The sequence below is a fragment of the Phascolarctos cinereus genome, unplaced genomic scaffold (genome assembly GCF_003287225.1).
Source record: "Phascolarctos cinereus isolate Bilbo 61053 unplaced genomic scaffold, phaCin_HiC Scaffold_2;HRSCAF=192, whole genome shotgun sequence".
NCBI lineage: Eukaryota > Metazoa > Chordata > Mammalia > Diprotodontia > Phascolarctidae > Phascolarctos > Phascolarctos cinereus.
In genome coordinates this window covers 384,255,713-384,273,146 of record NW_027555625.1, presented here as the reverse complement: position 1 = coordinate 384,273,146, position 17,434 = coordinate 384,255,713, and the positions used below count along the sequence as shown (strand labels likewise).

The following is a 17,434-nucleotide window of genomic DNA, read 5'->3' as shown; positions in this document are numbered from 1 at the left end:
TATTTCTCTCATTAGTAATCTGCAGCAATCTTTCATATCATCCTTCATAGTTTACATTTCCTTTGAGAACTATTTATTCACAACCTTTGGTCACTCATGCATTGAAGGATGGCTCTTGGTACTATACATATGTATTAATTCCCCATATATCTTAGCTATCAGACCTCTAAATACATACCTTAGCTATCAGACCTCTAATTTCATGTAAATTTTTTCCACAATCAACAACTTCCCTTTTTATCTTACGTATGGTGATTTTGTTCCTGAAAAAGCCTTTCAATTTCTTGTCATTAACGTGATCTACTTTATCCTACATTTGGTCAAGAACTCTGCAGGAGGACTTGCATTTCTCTTTTTATTAATTTCATCTAGTCCCTTTATCCAGTAAGTCAACTATTTGGCCCAGAAGAATGGGAAAATAATTACTCTAGAAAAATAAGACACTTGCTGCCATCGCTAAAGGAGAAAGAACAGGCCAACGCTGACCTTTGTCTCTTCAATTCTGGTCCTTCTGTTCTTCCCATAGATGCCTTCTTCTGTCTGTCCAACAGCAAGAACACATTATCTACATATTGTACCTCTCCCTTCTTGTCTTTGTTCATTCAGAGAGGGCCCTGTTCTACCCTCAGCCCTGTCCTGTTAACAGTTTTAGCGGTGACTTGGACAAAGGCATAAATGTCATACTTACTGAGCTGCAGATGACATCAGACTAGGAGGGCTGAAACAACGATAATAATTACCAGGAATACTGTAGAAAGGATTCCTGCTGGAGTCAGAGTTGGGCTGTATGAACTCTTGAGGACCTCCCCAGCTCCAAGAGTCCATGGTCCTAAGAGTCCAGGGTTCTAGGCTTCTATGGATCTACGCTCTTTCACCTCTGCCATACAGGCTCTGGCTAAACTAGCTGACAGCTAATGTCTATTTATGTCTCCCTCCAGGATGCAAAAGCCCTTTGTGGACTATGGAGATACTGTGATGTATGGGCTGGAAGCCAGTCCCTTCCTCTGGCTTCGTACCCATTCCTTGTGGGCAAGGTAATACCCTGCCTCCTCACCTGTAAGTGGGGAACATACATTAAGGCCCCACTGACAGACTGTTTAGCTTCATGGTCTTAGGTAGGAGAAAAGCATGAACATCATTGGTGTCTACTACCTAGAAAATGAGATACTAATCTGGACTCTTTGTCCTGGGAAGCCCTTTAGTTTTCTGGGAGGGACTGTTGTCCTTTTGTTATCATACCACCAAGGGGTTACTTGTTTTCCCATGTATGAACTGAGCAAATGAAAACCTCAAAGAAGGATTTTCAAAAAACAAATAATAACTATTATTAACAATAATATTGATGATAGTATTAATACCAGTTGTTCATTATACCAAAATCCTTCTTTGAGGCTTTGACAATAACAATTATTAGTAATAATATCAGTTATTATTAATATTAATAAGTCAGGGCAGCATGTAATACTGGAAAAAGCACTGCATTTGGTTTCAGAAATCTGGGTTTGCCTCTTGGCTCTGTTACTCAAAGTAATCTGTGTGACCTTAGACTTGCCTCTTGTGGGCCTCAATTTCCTCATCCCTAAAAATGAAAGGATTAGACTAAATGATTCTTTAAGTCTTTTCCTTTTCTAAATTTTGTGATCTTGCAGTAATAATAAATGAACAACAAATTTAGAAAGCATCCAGATAAAACCTTGTACAATATTAATAAAAAACAAGGCCATCACTCCAAGGCAACCGTAGAAAGATGAACACTTCTTTGTGAAAAAGGAGATAAAGTAACTGATAGACGTTCTCAGAACTCAAGATAAACGTGAAAAATTTAAAGAAACACTTAGGGAATGAATAGATGTAACTTCACAGAATAATAGTAAAACTAAAAAAAAACAGTGAAACACTATTTTTGTCATTGTTGTTCGGTCATTTCGGTCATGTTCAACTCTTCGTGACCCCATTTGGGGTTTTCTCTCCAGATACTGGAGTTGTTTGCCATTTCCTTCCCCAGCTCATTTGACAGAGGAGGAAACTGAGGCAAACAGGATTAAGTGACTTGCCCAAGGTCACACAGCTGGTAAGTGTCTGAGGCCACATTTGAAAGAGGAAGATGAGTCTTCCTGACTCCAAGCCTGGCATTCTATCCACTGAGCCACACACACGCGTGCCAATCCCGCACACTATTAGGTTTGTTGGATTTAACTGAAAGTCATTTACTCCTATAGGGAACCTATGAAATGGTTAAGATCCAGGGGAAGAATTTCCCACTCTTCATGGGAGGCATCCACATTAAATCAACTAACAACATGTAACAAATGGCTGAGTGATATATATTTGCTTGCAGAGAGGTTTAGGGTAGTGATTCCGGAAGAGGTCTTGGCCACTAGCAACTATAGAAAAAATTATCTTTAAGGAAGCTGGACTAATCATTGGAGACATATTATACCTTAGCATATTATGCACAGAAGAAACTGTGCCACAGATCACTGCAGGCTGCAAAAGTTTAGCATCTACTCAAAGTCCTAGAAGACATAATTAAGTGACCTGAATTATACAACAGAAGCTTGCTAACAGAGAACAAATCCTCATATTATAAATGTCTACCCCAAAATATGCTGGAGAATTTAACCAATAAACTGTAGTGAATATGGAGCATTATGGTCAGCGAAACCATTGCCCATAATTGTCCAGACATACCATTGATCAATAAAATGTAAAGCTATTGTCTTCAATGAATACTCCTAATTCCAAAAAAACCTTCAAAATATAGAGTTACTGAAAGAAATCAAAACCATCTGGGAATAGGCTGGGGTACGTCGGTCTTGATCCTGTCTGCTATTCAAGTTATCCTGACAATGCTTTCAGCGAACCTGCAGAAGATGAGCTTACCTGCTAGGACTTTTAGTTCTTAAAAAAAAAAGTTATTTCTATGCACTTGTGCAATAGCCCACAAAACATTAAATGAAAAAAAATAATAGCAGGATAACAACTTGTCCTAGGATAATTTCTATCTGAATCCATTAAAAGAAATCATCAATAATAACAATAAAAACTTTGGACTTTCAGGTTTATAAAAGGATGCTCCTCACAGTAGCCCTGGAAGATAGTTAATACAAATATTAAATAAGTATTCTTGCCATTTTATAGATGAGGAAACTAAGGTTCAGACAGCGGTACCAGCCTGCCCAAAGTCACAAGGCTAGTATGTATTACAACTTGGCTTTGAGTTCAGGCACCCATCTCTGACTCGAGCACTTGCCCTGATTCTGCTACAATGCAAACCCAGCTCTTCGGACTCCAAACTCAAAGCTTTTGCCACTGTCCAGAACTTGAACCCAGGTCTCTTAACACTAACTACATTGTTGTTTCTCCGCTGCCAAATGGACTCCCCCCAGATTAGGAGTATTTCTTTTCCTTTAGAGTTTTCCTGGCTTAGTATCTCAGAAGTGGACAGAAGTCAGCACACTATAGCATCGGCCAGTTTAAAGGGAAGGACTCAAAGCTGTGATGGTCCCATGGCCCCTGTAGATCCCCTGGGGGGCGGTGCTGTGTACTGGGCTGGCTTGGATAAGCGTTCCACGTGGGCAGAGCAGGTCTTCTCCATCTCTATTCCCTCCTTCCAGTTGCTTCATCTCATCAGCAGCCCCATGACAGTCCCTGACACTGAGCACACTGTGAGAGCATGTGCCAAAGTTGGCTTCTGTACCAGGGTAGGCACCATGGAAAAACACAGTAATGGTAGCGTTAATGAAATGTTTCTTTCAAATTCCATTTCCTTTGTAAACTTCAAAACACTATATAAATGTGAATTAAGAGGCAGGCAGCAAGAGGCTTTGGATAAAGGAGTTTTTGGAATTTGAGTCCAGGAGACTTGGGCTCAAGTCCTATGACATATATCTACGACCATGGATAAATTACACAAACCTCTTAGTACCCAAGCAATTCCCTAAGGCTGGATCAGTTTCCTTATCTATAAAATGGCAATATTACTTATTTAATGTGTTCATTAACTATCTTCAAGGGTTACTATGAGGAACATCTTTTTGTAAACCTGAAAGTCCAAAGTTTTTATTATTATCATTATTGATGATGATGATGATGATGATTTCTTTTGATGAAATTCAGATAGAAATTATCCTAGGACAAATTGTTATCCTGCTATTATTATTTGACATTTAGTGTTCTGTGGACCATTGCACAAGTGATTTTTTTTTTAGGAACTGAAAGTCCTAGCAGATAAGTTCATTTTCTACAGGTTCAATGAAAGCATTGTCAGGATAACTTGAGTAGTAAACAGGATGATGAGGGTGACAAGTGCTAGATTTGGGATCAGAGGACATGGGATTGGATCCTGCCTATGCCGTTTACTACCTATATGACCTTGGGCAAATCCACTTCTTCTCTGGGCTTCAGCTCCCTCATACGTAAAATGAGGGACCTCCAAGGTCCCTTCCAGTTCTAAATCTGTGATGCTTTAACTCGTAAGTTAGAGATTAATTGATTGATAGAGAAATTATCCAAGCAGTTCTCACACAGTGAAAATCACAAATTCAGACCCCCCCAAATTAATAAATGTGAGTTTTACTATTATTTCTATAGTCTATTAATTATATTAATATAAATATATATTTATTATATATGGTTCATAAGTATTATATGAGTATATATTATACCAAGTATATTAAATTATAATCTGCAGAAGGATAGACATTAAAACAAAAACATATAATTTTAAGGATAACTTTTTTCTCCCCCTTTTCTAATACTGGAAGAACCTCTAAGGTCCCCCACACCCACTTCCGGCATTTAAGTTTGACCTTTCAGTTTATATGGCAAGATAACCGGGCTGCTCCCTGGACTTACTCTTTCCTAATCAGAACACAGCTTTTGACCTCGGATGTTACTCACAGCCCCCTTCCTCCGTTGTAGGACTTATGATAACTTCCATGGAACTTGTGAACATGATGTCTCCCTTGAGCCTTGGGTTTGGGAGTGACTCTAGGACCTCATTCATGTGGTCCAGTCCTCAAGAAGAAAGGGCCCCTATTATCAAATGAGATAATACTTGTCAAACCCTTAGCACATCTCCTGAGGCATGGTAGGCACTTAATGAATGCTTTTCCTCCCCATTCTCACCCCTAGAAATGCTCTCTTTGGCTATGAGGCAGAGAAGAGTGGAGAGAAGCAACCTAGAAAGAATCACAGAGAGTCCAGTTGAAATGTATGTCAGAGAGCTCAGTTCAGACCTGAACTGAGTCAGGAGTGTCCAAAGGAGGCTTTGATCTGATGGAGCCAGCTTGCTGTGAGGTAGGAGGAGCTGGGAGCTCCGTTTGGGCATCACTGTGAGACAGATGATATAGCCCTTCTGGTTAAGTCAGGTGTCTCCTGACCACAAGAGACACCAATAGTGGAAGGCCCAGTCAGGTCTTCCATCCTTGCTTCATCTTGCTCACTGACAGCAGCTAGAAGAGGACCTGAGAAGCAGGACGAGTTTTAATGGACCATCTACACAAAACTCAATTTTCAAGAAGGAAACTGAGGCACAGAGAACGACTTGCCCCAAGTTAACTATGTGCTAATAACAGAGATAGAATTAATAATAATAATCCACACTTCTGCCGAATAATAGGGTTTTGGTTTTGTTTTTTGTTTTTAGCTATTGGGGGGGGGGTGAGGCAATAGGGACTAAGTGACTTGCCTAGAGTCACACTATGTGTTAATAGCAGAGATAGGAGTAATAATAATAACCCACATTTCTGCCAAACAGGGTTTTTTGTTTGTTTGTTTTGCTATGGGGGGGAGGGGGCGAGGCGAGGCAATAAGGATTAATTTACTTGCCCACGCGTCTGAGGCTGAATTTGAACTCAGGTCCTCCTGACTCCAGGGCCAGTGCTCTATCCACTGTGCCACCTAGCTGCCCCTCAAACGTGGCTTCTTAACTTTTTTTTAAATGCCATAAACTCCTTTGGCAACCTGACAAAGCCTATGGACTACTTTTCAGAACGATGTTTTCAAATGCAGAAAATAAAATACATGGGATTACAAAAGAAACTAGTTACATTGAAATACAATTATCAACATATTTAAAGACATGATCATGAACCCCAAGTTAAGAACTCCCGCAGGTACAGAACTTTCTACCTTACTGTGCTCTTCACCACAACCTTGAGAGGGGCAGACATTATTCTAGACCAGTTTTACAGGTAAGAAAACTGAGGCAAAGGGAGAGAAATTCATTTGCAAATTAGTGGCAGATCTTGAACTTGAGTCCAAGTTACTTTTGTCTCTCAGCCCATTGCTAACTTGGCTATACCAAGTTGCTTCTAATGGACGTGGATGTGAAGGTGTGAGGATGAACAGAGGAAACTTAGTTGGAAATCATAAACACATGGAAAAAAGAATTGTGCAGATAAGAAGGCTCTAAACTGATAAAGTCTCTTAAATTCCCTCTTCAAAACAAGGAGAAAAAAAAAAGATCATTCTTTCTCTGTTCCTGTCCTCCCCAGGTACCTCGTGAGGTCCTTGCTTATCATTACTCAGCTGGGTTTCTGCAGTGTGTATTTTTTGTTTCTGGCCGACAACTTTAAACAGGTAAAGCTGTGACGGAGGATAAAGGGAGGGTAGTGGGATACAAAGGGACCTTCTCTTTTGCATGTCTTCTTTCAAATGGAGCAAAGGTGAAGATAGGCAGAGCTGGGATTAGGACCAGAGAGGTCACTTGCTCAGGCTGTAAAGCACAGATGAAGGCAACATAGCTGACTTTCTACAAATACATATCTTTCTAGTGCCAGAAGACTCTAAAGCCTAAGGCTAAGGCGAGGCTAAGTTGACTTGCATGTATTAAAGTGAAAGCTCAAAGCCTTCAGGGGACAATTATACATAGGTGAAGAATGCTCAAACACTGCCCCAGCTCTAGCGAGTGACAGGACCCAGAATTGAGCATGTACAGTATACCTTTCACCCCATCCTGTGGCCTATCACCATCTTAGGGCCATAACAAAGATGCCCAGAGGATAGCACCCTTGGGCTACCAGAACATTGCCCTACCTCTAGATGAGATGGCATGGAACCTTCCACAGATCCACCACCTGCCTCTCATAATGATCCCTCAAGGAAATTCCATGCTTTTCTTTAGTAACATCTTTTCTAGACTAAAAGCCAGGATTTTTGCTTTTCTCATCTACTCTAAACCTTTTTGTTCTCACTTACACACATTCTCCCATAAGGCGCGTTTTTCTCCTACTCCTCCTTCTCCCCTGCTTTAGGTGACAGAAACCGTTTCCATCAGCAACAAATGCCAGCAAAATAAGACGACAGTGGAGACGCTGCCTTACCTTCATTTGCACCTCTACATGCTCACCTTCCTACCTTTTGTGATCCTTCTGGTGCTTTTCCATGACCTCCTGATGCTAGCCATCTTCTCCACTGCAGGCAATACTGCCATCCTGGGGAGTATGGCCTTGATCTTCAGTTATATTATACAGGTACTCTCATAAGGCCACAAATGGGTTCTTTGGGGAAAGAACAAGTCACGTGGGTTAAAAGTCACGAATCAGCATTCTCCCTTATATGGTATGGCTCTTGGAATGGGAAGGGAGAGGAATAAGAGGGGAAGAAAGTGTAGAAATGTAGAAAAAAACAGAAAATATTAATAAGGATTTTTTGGAAAGAATTAGGATATGTAGCAACATTCTCATGAGCAGTGTGGGGAAATCAGAGAATTATAGAACCTTACAGCTACAAGTCACTTTAGAATAGAGGCGATATATAATATATACATGCGCGTATGTATACATTACATACATGTATATGTATTTATATGTAGAAAACACACAGATTTTGGTGCCGCCTTCATAAAATGGGGCTTTCATCTTTTTTGTATGTCCTAAAGCTCTTTGGTAGTCTGATGAAGCCCATAGATCCCTTGCCAGAATAATCTTTCCAAACGCTTAAAATAAAACAATTTATATTAAAAGGAAAGCAATTACATTGAAATGCTATTATCAAACTATCTTGTGAACAAGCTCATGGTCTCTATCCGTATCAAGAACCCCTATCACAGAAATTCTTTCCATTGTAGAGGAAGGAGATTGGATTAGGTATTCCCTAAGTCATGCTCAGCTCTAAAATTCCATGTTTTGGTCCTAAGATCACAGAGCTAGAGACAGAAAAGATAGAAAAGTCCCCTCACTCTTCAATTGTGGAAACTGAGGCCCAGAGAGGTTAAGCAATATTGCAATACATTTGGTAGCCTTTTACCTCATCTATCTGCCTCAAGTCTTTCTCCATTTTAATCTATCCTCCAAACAACTTCCAAAGTGGTTTTCCTAAAGTGCATGTCTGACCTTGTCAATCCTCTCTACTCAATAAATTCTAGTAGCTCGCTATACTCTTAAGATCACACATAAACACCTGCTTGGCCATTAAAGTCCTAAACATGACTTCATCCATCCTTGCCAGACTTATTACACGATTGCCCATCATACACACTGAAGTTCAGCCAAACTTGCCCTTTTACTGTTTCTCATAGACAGTGCTCCATCTCCCACCTCCAAGCCTTTGCACTAGCTGTCCTCCATGCCTAGAATGTACGTTCTCCTCATTTCTACCTCTTAGAATCCTTACCCCCCCCTTCAAGGTTCAACTCAAGAGCCACCTTTTACATGAATCCTCCCAGCTGCTGGTCCCCAATGCCCAATTATCGTGTATCTATTATAGCTATATCTGTCTGTCTGTCTGTCTCTGTCTGTCTGTCCATCCATATATCCACTCATCTATCTGTCTATCTATCTATCTGTATATGTACATGACATTCCAATTAGATTGTAAGCTCCTCAAAGGTAGAGTCAGTCTCACTTTTGACTTTGTATCCATAGTTCCTAGCACACAGTAGGCACTTAATATATGCTTATTGATTGATGAATGACTTGCCCAATTGAACACTTACATGATATTAAGTCAAAGTTTGACTTATATTTTGGGATATCTTCCTTGTCATAAAAAAAAAAAACCTTGAGCTTATATTCTGATATAATAGGGTAACTTGTCATTACTGTTCTTTTTTTGCAGGACATACCGAATCCTAAGAACCTGCCCTGGTCAGCAAATTGGCAGACATACGCCCTGTTCTTTGGTACAGCCGTGTTTTCACTTGAAGGCATTAGCGTGGTAAGGTTTGAACTGGAACTGGAACTGAATATTTACTGCATATTTATATCCTCCTCTTGAGGAATTCAATGTTTCAGAGGCCTAGCTAGGTCTATTATAGGAAATGCTAAATATATATGTAAAATATATATCATATATATATATATATATATATATATATATAATTATACCTGTATATTATAAATATATCTGCATGTGATATAAATTTATATACAATATAAAGATGTAATTATGTAGTTGGTATAATTGTATATTATATAATATCTTTATATACATATATGTATATATTTTTATAAATTTGGTAGCAAAGAAGTGAAAGCAAAATGGGTGCCCATTAATTAGGGAATGGCTAAGCAAACTGAGGCATATATAATATATATGTATGTATATGTATATACACATGTAATATATGTAATAGAATATTATTGAGAAGTGACAGTGATGAAAACAAGGAATTCCAGAGACTTGGGAACTAGCATGTGAATGAACTAATGCACAGTGAAGTAAGCAGAGCCATAACAAAACATTGAGAGGCAACGTGGTAGTAAAGAGTGTTATACCTTCAGTCAGAAAGACCTGGGTACAAGTCCTACCTTAGATGCTAAGTTGCTGTGGGAACCAGAGCAAGCTATTTAACGTCTTTGAGGCTCAATTTCCTTATCTATGAAATGGGGATCATAACAGCACCTTCCTGGAATCAGGAAGACCTGAGTTCAAATCTGGCCTCAGACACTTAGTAGCTGCGTCACCCCAGGACAAGTCACTTATCCTCTGTTTGCCTCAGTCTCCTCATCTGTGAAATGGGGATAATCATAGCATCTACTTCCCAGAATTGCCGTGAGGATCAAATGAGATAATAATTATAAAGTGCTCAGCACCATGCCTGGCACAGAGTAAGCATTCTATAGATGTTAGTTATTGTCATTGTTGCCACACAAGGTTATTGTGAAGATCAAATGAGATAATATTATGGAAAGCACTTTGCAAACCTTAAAGCCCTATATGTGAACTATTAATATGTAAATTAAAGTGATTATAATAACTAGTTTTGATCATAAAGAATAGATAATGAAACCTGCCTCCCTCCTTCCAGCAACAGAGGCTTAAGATTTACTAGAGAAGCATAAGGTTGTTATATAGCAACATCAGATATGGACACACTCTATGTATTGTTTTTTGGGTTTTTTTTTTTTTTGCTTTTTGGTGAGGCAATCAGGGTTAAGTGACTTGCCCAGGGTCACCCAGCTAGTAAGTGTTATATGTCTGAGGCTGCATTTGAACTCAAGTCCTCCTGACTCCAAGATCAGAGCTCAATCCACTTCGCCACCTAGCTGCCCCTTTCATATTGTTTTTAATTGCTTAATTGTTTTTCTTTGTTACGGGGAAGAATTTGATTTCAGTAAGACTCGGGAAGGCAGTATACCCAAATGACTGATATTAAAAACTGCAATAAAAACAAACAAAAACGAAACCAAGGCATTTATAAATCTTAGTTTTGGTTGTTTTGGTTTTTTTGGCTAGGCAATGGGGTTAAGTGACTTGCCCAGGGTCACACAGCTAGTAAGTGTTATATGTCTGAGGCTGGATTTGAACTCAGGTCCTCCTGAATCCAGGGCCAGTGCTCTATCTACTGTGCCACCTAGCTGCTCCTATAAATCTTATTTTTAAAAATAAAATAAAAGTAACATATTTGTCAGATATTACCCACCCCCATAGTGTGGTAGAGAAAGCATTGGACAAGGAGTCAAAAGAATTGGTTTCTAATATCAGCTCTACTAATTAGCTGGATAAGGACATTGCTTGCTCTTTTTTAGCTTCCAGACGGGACTGTTTACCATCCCTTAAACATATTACATGATTTTCAACCCAGCAGATCATGTACGTATGTTTCCTGGTTTCCTGACTGGGGCTATGAAATAAGATGGTGACAAAAACTCCCCAAACTAGTTACTTCTTGGAGATCTCTGACATAAAGGGCTGTTACCTTTCAGGGAGGTGTCTACGAGTATCCAAGTGCATTTTCCATAGCTGAGCCTCTATAAAATCCCTTGCAAGTACTAAGGTCGTCTATGAGCCTGGTGGGTAGTGAAATACAGTTGTTGGGTTGTTATAATTGTTACATATAATTGTATACAATTATACATCATATAATATAGATGATTACATACACATAAAGCAAAGTGGGTACTTATTGATCAGAGAACGGCGGAACAAACTGTGGTATACAGATGTAACAGCATGTTATTGTGAAGTAACAAATGATGAATATGAGGAGACATAGGAACTAACACATGACTGTGGTGTGAGAGTGAAATACAGAGATGGCTTCTCATGTTAGAGGACTGGTGCACTGGGATGATGTCAGACCCACTCAAGGTGATAGTGGTTTTGGTAGCACCCCTGAACTGTGACTAAGGCCCAGTTAAAAATACTCTCTAGATTTCTTTGTCATCTCTGGATAAGTGCCATCTTTACTAGGTAAAGATGTTCAGGAGGGAGGACAATGCCTATGTTGTCCTTTGCATTTCCTCATCAGAAGAGCTTCCAGGTTCCCTAGAGAGATACCCAGGCAGAGGGTGCATGTAAGGTGATCATTAGGCACTTGAGTTCTTTTTTTTTCCTTTTTTTTTTTTTAGGCAATTGGGGTTAAGTGACTTGCCCAGGGTCACAAGTGTTTGGTCTGAGGCCGGATTTGAACTCAGGTCCTCCTGACTTCAGGGCCAGTGCTCTATCCACTGCGTCACCTAGCTGCCCTGACATTTGAGTTCTTGAAAAACTGACCTCCTTCCTAGAGAAAGAAGGGAGAACTAGGTCAGCTGTGGTGAAACTATTTTAGTGAAAGAGTCCCCCTTCAGGGTCATATCTGGAGAATAAAATTAAGGGATGAGAGAGGATTATACTAGGAGAAGAAGAAAGGGAAAGGTAGAATGGGGTAAATTATCTCCCCCACAAAAAAAAAAAACAGAAAAGAAAAGGCTCTTACAGTGGAGGGAAAATGGGGGAAGGTGAGAGGGAATGAGTGAATCTTATTCTCATAGGATTTGGCTTAAGGAGGGAATAACTTATACATTCAATTGGGTATGGAAATCTGTCTACAGGAAAATAGGGGGAGAAGGGGACAAGAGAGCAGGGGGATGATAGAGAGGAGGGCAGTTTGGGAAAGGGAGTAATCAGAAGCAAATACTTCTGAGGAGGGACAGGGTCAAAAGAAAGAACAGAATAAATGGGGCGGGCAGGATAGGATTAAGGGAAATAGAGTTAGTTTTTCACAATATGTCTACTATGGAAGTGTTTTGCATAACTGCACATGTATAACCTATATTGAGTCGCTTGCCTTTTCAATGAGGGTGGGTGGGGAAGGAGGAAGGGAGAAAATTTGAAACCTAAAGTTTTAAAAACATATGTTTAAAAAAATGTTTTCACATGCTACTGGAAAATAAGAAATACAGGAAATGGAGTACAGAAGTCTATCCTTCCCTACAGGAAAATAGAAGGGGAAGGGGAGAAGAGAAGGGGAGAAGAGATAGAAGAGAGGACAGACTAGGGGAAGGGATATTCAGAATACATGCCATCTTGGGGTGGGGGGAGGGGTGAGATGGGGTGAAAATTTGGAACTCAAAATCTTGTGGAAGTAAATATTGAAAACTAAAAAGAAATAAATTTATATTTAAAAAAAAAAGAACAAAAAGAAGAAAGAGTCCCCCCTTCAGTTACAGCCACAGTCATGTCACCAGAAGATGAATCTTTGGCCAGGTTTGGAGACAAAAATTATAACTGTACCCCAAATGGTACACTTCTAGGGGTTTGTCATTATTCTCAGGAGATACTGCCGCCCCAGAAGGCACATATTTGGTGACAGATGCTACTGAGATGCTCTGAGAGTGGCAGATAGCAGTCACAGAAAAGTGAAGAGAAAGACTCAGAGAGTCGCATTTAGTGATATATATGTTCAAAATGGAAAACTCCAACTAGACATTGAGTAAACACATTAGGGGAAGGAGTACAAAGTGTTCTGAGGACTTCCACCTCAACTTTTAAACTTTAACCCAAGAGGAAGATGGAAAAGTTTCCAGCTCCTAATAATAATTAGAAAAGGCACTTCTGGAAGGTAGAGTAATTGTGATGTGATTATATGGCATGGTAGTTGTAAAAAGAATGATTCAAGGCTGCTGGGAGTTGAAGACCTAGTTTCAAATCCTGCCTCATGCTTTCTAGCTGTGTGATACTAGCTTACTTAGATCTAGTTACTCAGTGCCACAGTTTCTTCATTTGTAAAATGAGGAGGTTAGAGTCAATGGTCATTAAGTCCCCTTCAGAATCTGCTTGCTTAAGTGCTTGAAATGAACGGGGTCTCCATAAGAAATGATGAAAGGGACAGCTTCAGAGAATCCTGAGAAGATTTATATGAGCTGATGCAGAGTGGAATGAGCAGAACCAGAACAGTATACACAGTAACAATAATGTAAAGAAAAACAACTTTGAAAGACTTAAAAATTTTGATCCATGTAATGATCACCCGTCATTCCAGAGTATCGGTGATGAAGTATTACTGCCCATCTCCTGACAGAGAAGTGATAGATTGAAGAGAAAGAACGAAACGAACATTTTTTTAGACATGACCAATGTGGGAATTGTTTTGCTTGAGTATGCATATTTATTACAAGGGTTTTGCTTTTGTTTTTGATTAGGTCAGTAGGGGAGGAAGGAGGGGTTTAGGTTTTTGTTTGTTGTTTGTTTGTTTTAGTGAAAAGATCAGAAAGAAGGCCAGAAGGAATCATGAACAAGCAGGACATCTTTACATGTTAAGTTACATGTTGAATTTATTATAGGCTTTAAAAGAGCTATACATAATAGAGATTCACAGTTGTGTTGAATTTTTTCCTTCTGTTCTGCAGTATATAAAGAAATGATCATTTTATTTGATGCTTGTTAAGTTTAGAATTTTTTTTAAGGAAGGAATGGTGGGAGGTGCTTTAAATGATGAATTCTGATTGTGACAGCTATAACAGGCTAAAAGGCAGGAGCAGCTTCTAAGTTACTCACAACAGAGAGAACCCATTGGAATATTGAAAGATCAGCCTGTAAAGAGGGTTGCTGGAACAAATAAAAGTTAGCCATATGGATCCACGCGCTAACAGCTCAGATACTGGAGATGAGTGGGCACAAATCCATCAGAGATGTCCAAGCCACAAAAGCTGCAGTCCAGGATGCTCCAGGAACTCTCACTTCTGCTGGAATTGGGGAAGATCAAGCTGAGATGCCAAGGAGATCAACTCTAGGACTCTGACCTGGAGGGTTTGGCTAGCCCCTTTTAAAAAGGAAAAATAATCAACATGAGCAGAATGGACATCTGAGTTTTGAGTGCACTCAAGAAGGAAACCAAAGGTTGACCTTCCAGAAACTATATGGCTCTTCCTGGAGCCTCTATGTTGAGGCTCATGGGAGGGGTCCTTGCTGGTTTAACAACCAGCTGTCTGGGGGCCGGGGGGGGGGGATGTGCACATGATACACTTTTAAGTTTAAATTGCATTATTAATGTTTTATCCATAATTTCATTAAATCTAGACAATGAACAAAAAAAAATCCTGCCCAATTTGTGTATTCACCTTTCCAAGGTATAAATGCTCACACTTAAAATTTAACAATAGGTTCTCAAGGGCTGATTAGAGCAAGCTCCATCACACTGTTTGGAGTTAGCCCAGCCTTCATTTGCTTCTCAGCCCTGTTTCTGACTTTCTAGACTTCAAAACTATGCATCTTATCCTGGAACTTGCCTCAGTTCCTGGGGCCTCCTGCCCCTGGAACATCCTACTATGTTCCATGGCCTCCTCACCCTGGAAAATCCCTCCACAAAGCCCTCCCCACTTCTCCAATGGTGATTTTCTCCTGGAGTCTCCACTATGTGGGGGGTCCCAGGATGACCTGTTTTCATTCCCCTCCCAGTCCTGTTCTTGGCATTCTAGACTTTAAACTTATGCCCCTGAGTGAGTACCCTTATCTTCTCTTCACCTCCCCATCACCCCCCACACTCGATTCCTTTTGTTCTCTTCCTCCTTTAGAATGGAAGCTTCACGAGAGCTGGGACTGCATTTCTTTTTGCTTGTATCAGTTGTAACCCGGTTCTTAGCACAGTGCCTGGCACATAATAAGCACTTAAATGCTTGTTTCCCTCCTATAGCTATCAGAAATGGGTAAAGGACAAAGGAATTGGGAGTAGAAACTAGTTCGGCCAGTCCTTCTCCCTTGGACTCATTTTTCCACGGGCTAAAGAAATTGAGAAGATTGAGGGAATTATTTTTTATTGCAAAAAAAAAAAGCAACTCAAATGTCCAGTAATAAGAGAATCATCCAATAAGTTGTGGCATTTTAATTAAATAGAACACTCTAATAATTTTTTTAAAATATGAGGAATGTAAGTGCAACCCAGGGCTCAGCAACCCAAATTTTGGGTTTATATAAATTGGGTTCAATCTTGGTCCGCTAAATTATATCTTTCTGGCTTGTTTTGCTCCCAAAGTTTCTCTTGGGAAATATCAAAATAAATCTCAGAATATACCTCATATATCGTGTCTAATGCTTCACAGATTTGGGTAGAACCATTTCCAAGTTCCATGCAACAACTCACAGAAAATGGGTAAACGCTTGCAGTAGCCAATAGGTGACTGATATAATATTCCTTAAGTGAGTCCCACTTTCCCCCAAGGGCTTTCTATACAAAGCCCTAAATTCAAAGTATGACTAATTAGGCGGTATAATATAGAGAGTTCAGGGCCTGAAGTCAGAAAGACTCATCTTCCTGAGTTCAAAGCTGGCATCATACACACCCTGGGCAAGTCACTTAACCCTGTTTGCCTCAGTCTTCTCGTCTGTATGATGAGCTGGAGGGGCAGCTAGATGGCACAATGGATACAGCACCAGCCCTGGAGTCAGGTGGACCTGAGTTCAAATCCAGCCTCAGACACATGATACGCACTAGCTGTGTGACCCTGGGCAAGTCACTTAACCCCAGTTGCCAAAAAAAAAGAGCTGGAGAAAGAAATGGCAAACCACTCCAGCATCTTTGTCAAGAAAACCCCAAACAGGGTCACAAAGTCAGACACGGCTGAAACAACTGAACAGCAGCAACAGCAACAAATTCAAAGTGCCCGCTCCGAGATCTGGACTCCCCAGAGAAGGAAAATGTACTTGTGACTAGAGAGAAAACCCCCTCCCCATGGGACCTGCCCAGTCAAAATAACTCAGGGTAATAGCAAAGGACAAAGTCCGAGCTTTTGCTACCTGGACATCTTGGCTTAGGCCCTAACTGCAATTCCAGCTCCAACACCACGTGCTTAATCCTTCCCCCCCTTCCCCCCCCCCCCCCCCCCCCCCCCCGCAAGAGTCTGGCACTGTCTAACATCTCCCTTAGTGTCTCTAGAAGGCTGGAGCCTGGAGCTCACTAAGAAATCAGTATTGTCTAGGAAATCCCTCCTCTATCTAGGGATAGGTAGAGTGGCTCAGGGGCTCTCAGTGCCCAGCCCCATGGCTCTCCCACCATTGGCTGCTGTATCCCTTGGGCTGAGAAGTTACGCCTAGGCTGTGGCCATAGAATAAAGTTCTCTGAACTGCCTTGGGGTTGTACGGTTCTACCACTGCCTTATGCTGCCACCTGTTGGACTAAAGAGATGAGAGCCTGTGGGATTGTAATGGGTCCTTGTCCTAATGCAGTTTTTGTGGGTCCCAGAGGGAAGGCGATAAGGGAAGAAAGTATTTATTAAGCACCTACCAGTATCTTTGCCAAGAAAACCCTAAATGAGGTTACAAAGAGTTGGACATTGCTGAACAACAGTTCAGTTGGATATGAAGAACAGTTACGTGCCAGGCACTCAGTTAAATACTTTATAAATATTATCTCATTTGATCCTCCCTGTGAGATAAGTGTTGTTATTATCCCCATTTTACAACTGAGGAAGCTGAGGCTGGAAAGTGGGTTAAATGACTTGCCCAGGATCAGATTGGTCAAGACGACACAGTTCTCAGATGAAGAAGTTAAAGCCATCTATAGTCATATGAAAAAATGCTCTAAATAGTTATTGATTAGAGAAATGCAAATCAAAACAACTCTGAGGTACCACATCACACCTATCAGATTGGCCAACATGACAAAACAGGAAAATGATAAATGTTGGAGAAGATGTGAGATAATTGGAACAGTAATGCATTGTTGGTGGAGTTGTGAACTGATCCAACCATTTTGGAGAGCAGTGTGGAACTATGCCCAAAGGGCTATAAA

The 17,434-nt window shown here is 40.4% G+C and overlaps 1 protein-coding gene across 1 annotated transcript in view; it reads left to right on the top strand.

Annotated features, from left to right (window-relative positions):
- Positions 1-17,434, top strand: part of LOC110192900 (proton-coupled amino acid transporter 1-like) — a 57,682-nt gene that overhangs the window by 23,895 nt on the left and 16,353 nt on the right. Inside the window, exons 4-7 of the mRNA XM_078149196.1 lie at positions 939-1,034; positions 6,501-6,585; positions 7,260-7,478; positions 9,064-9,162. Coding sequence (XP_078005322.1) covers positions 939-1,034; positions 6,501-6,585; positions 7,260-7,478; positions 9,064-9,162 — 499 coding nt within the window. The remainder of the gene's footprint in view (positions 1-938; positions 1,035-6,500; positions 6,586-7,259; positions 7,479-9,063; positions 9,163-17,434) is intronic.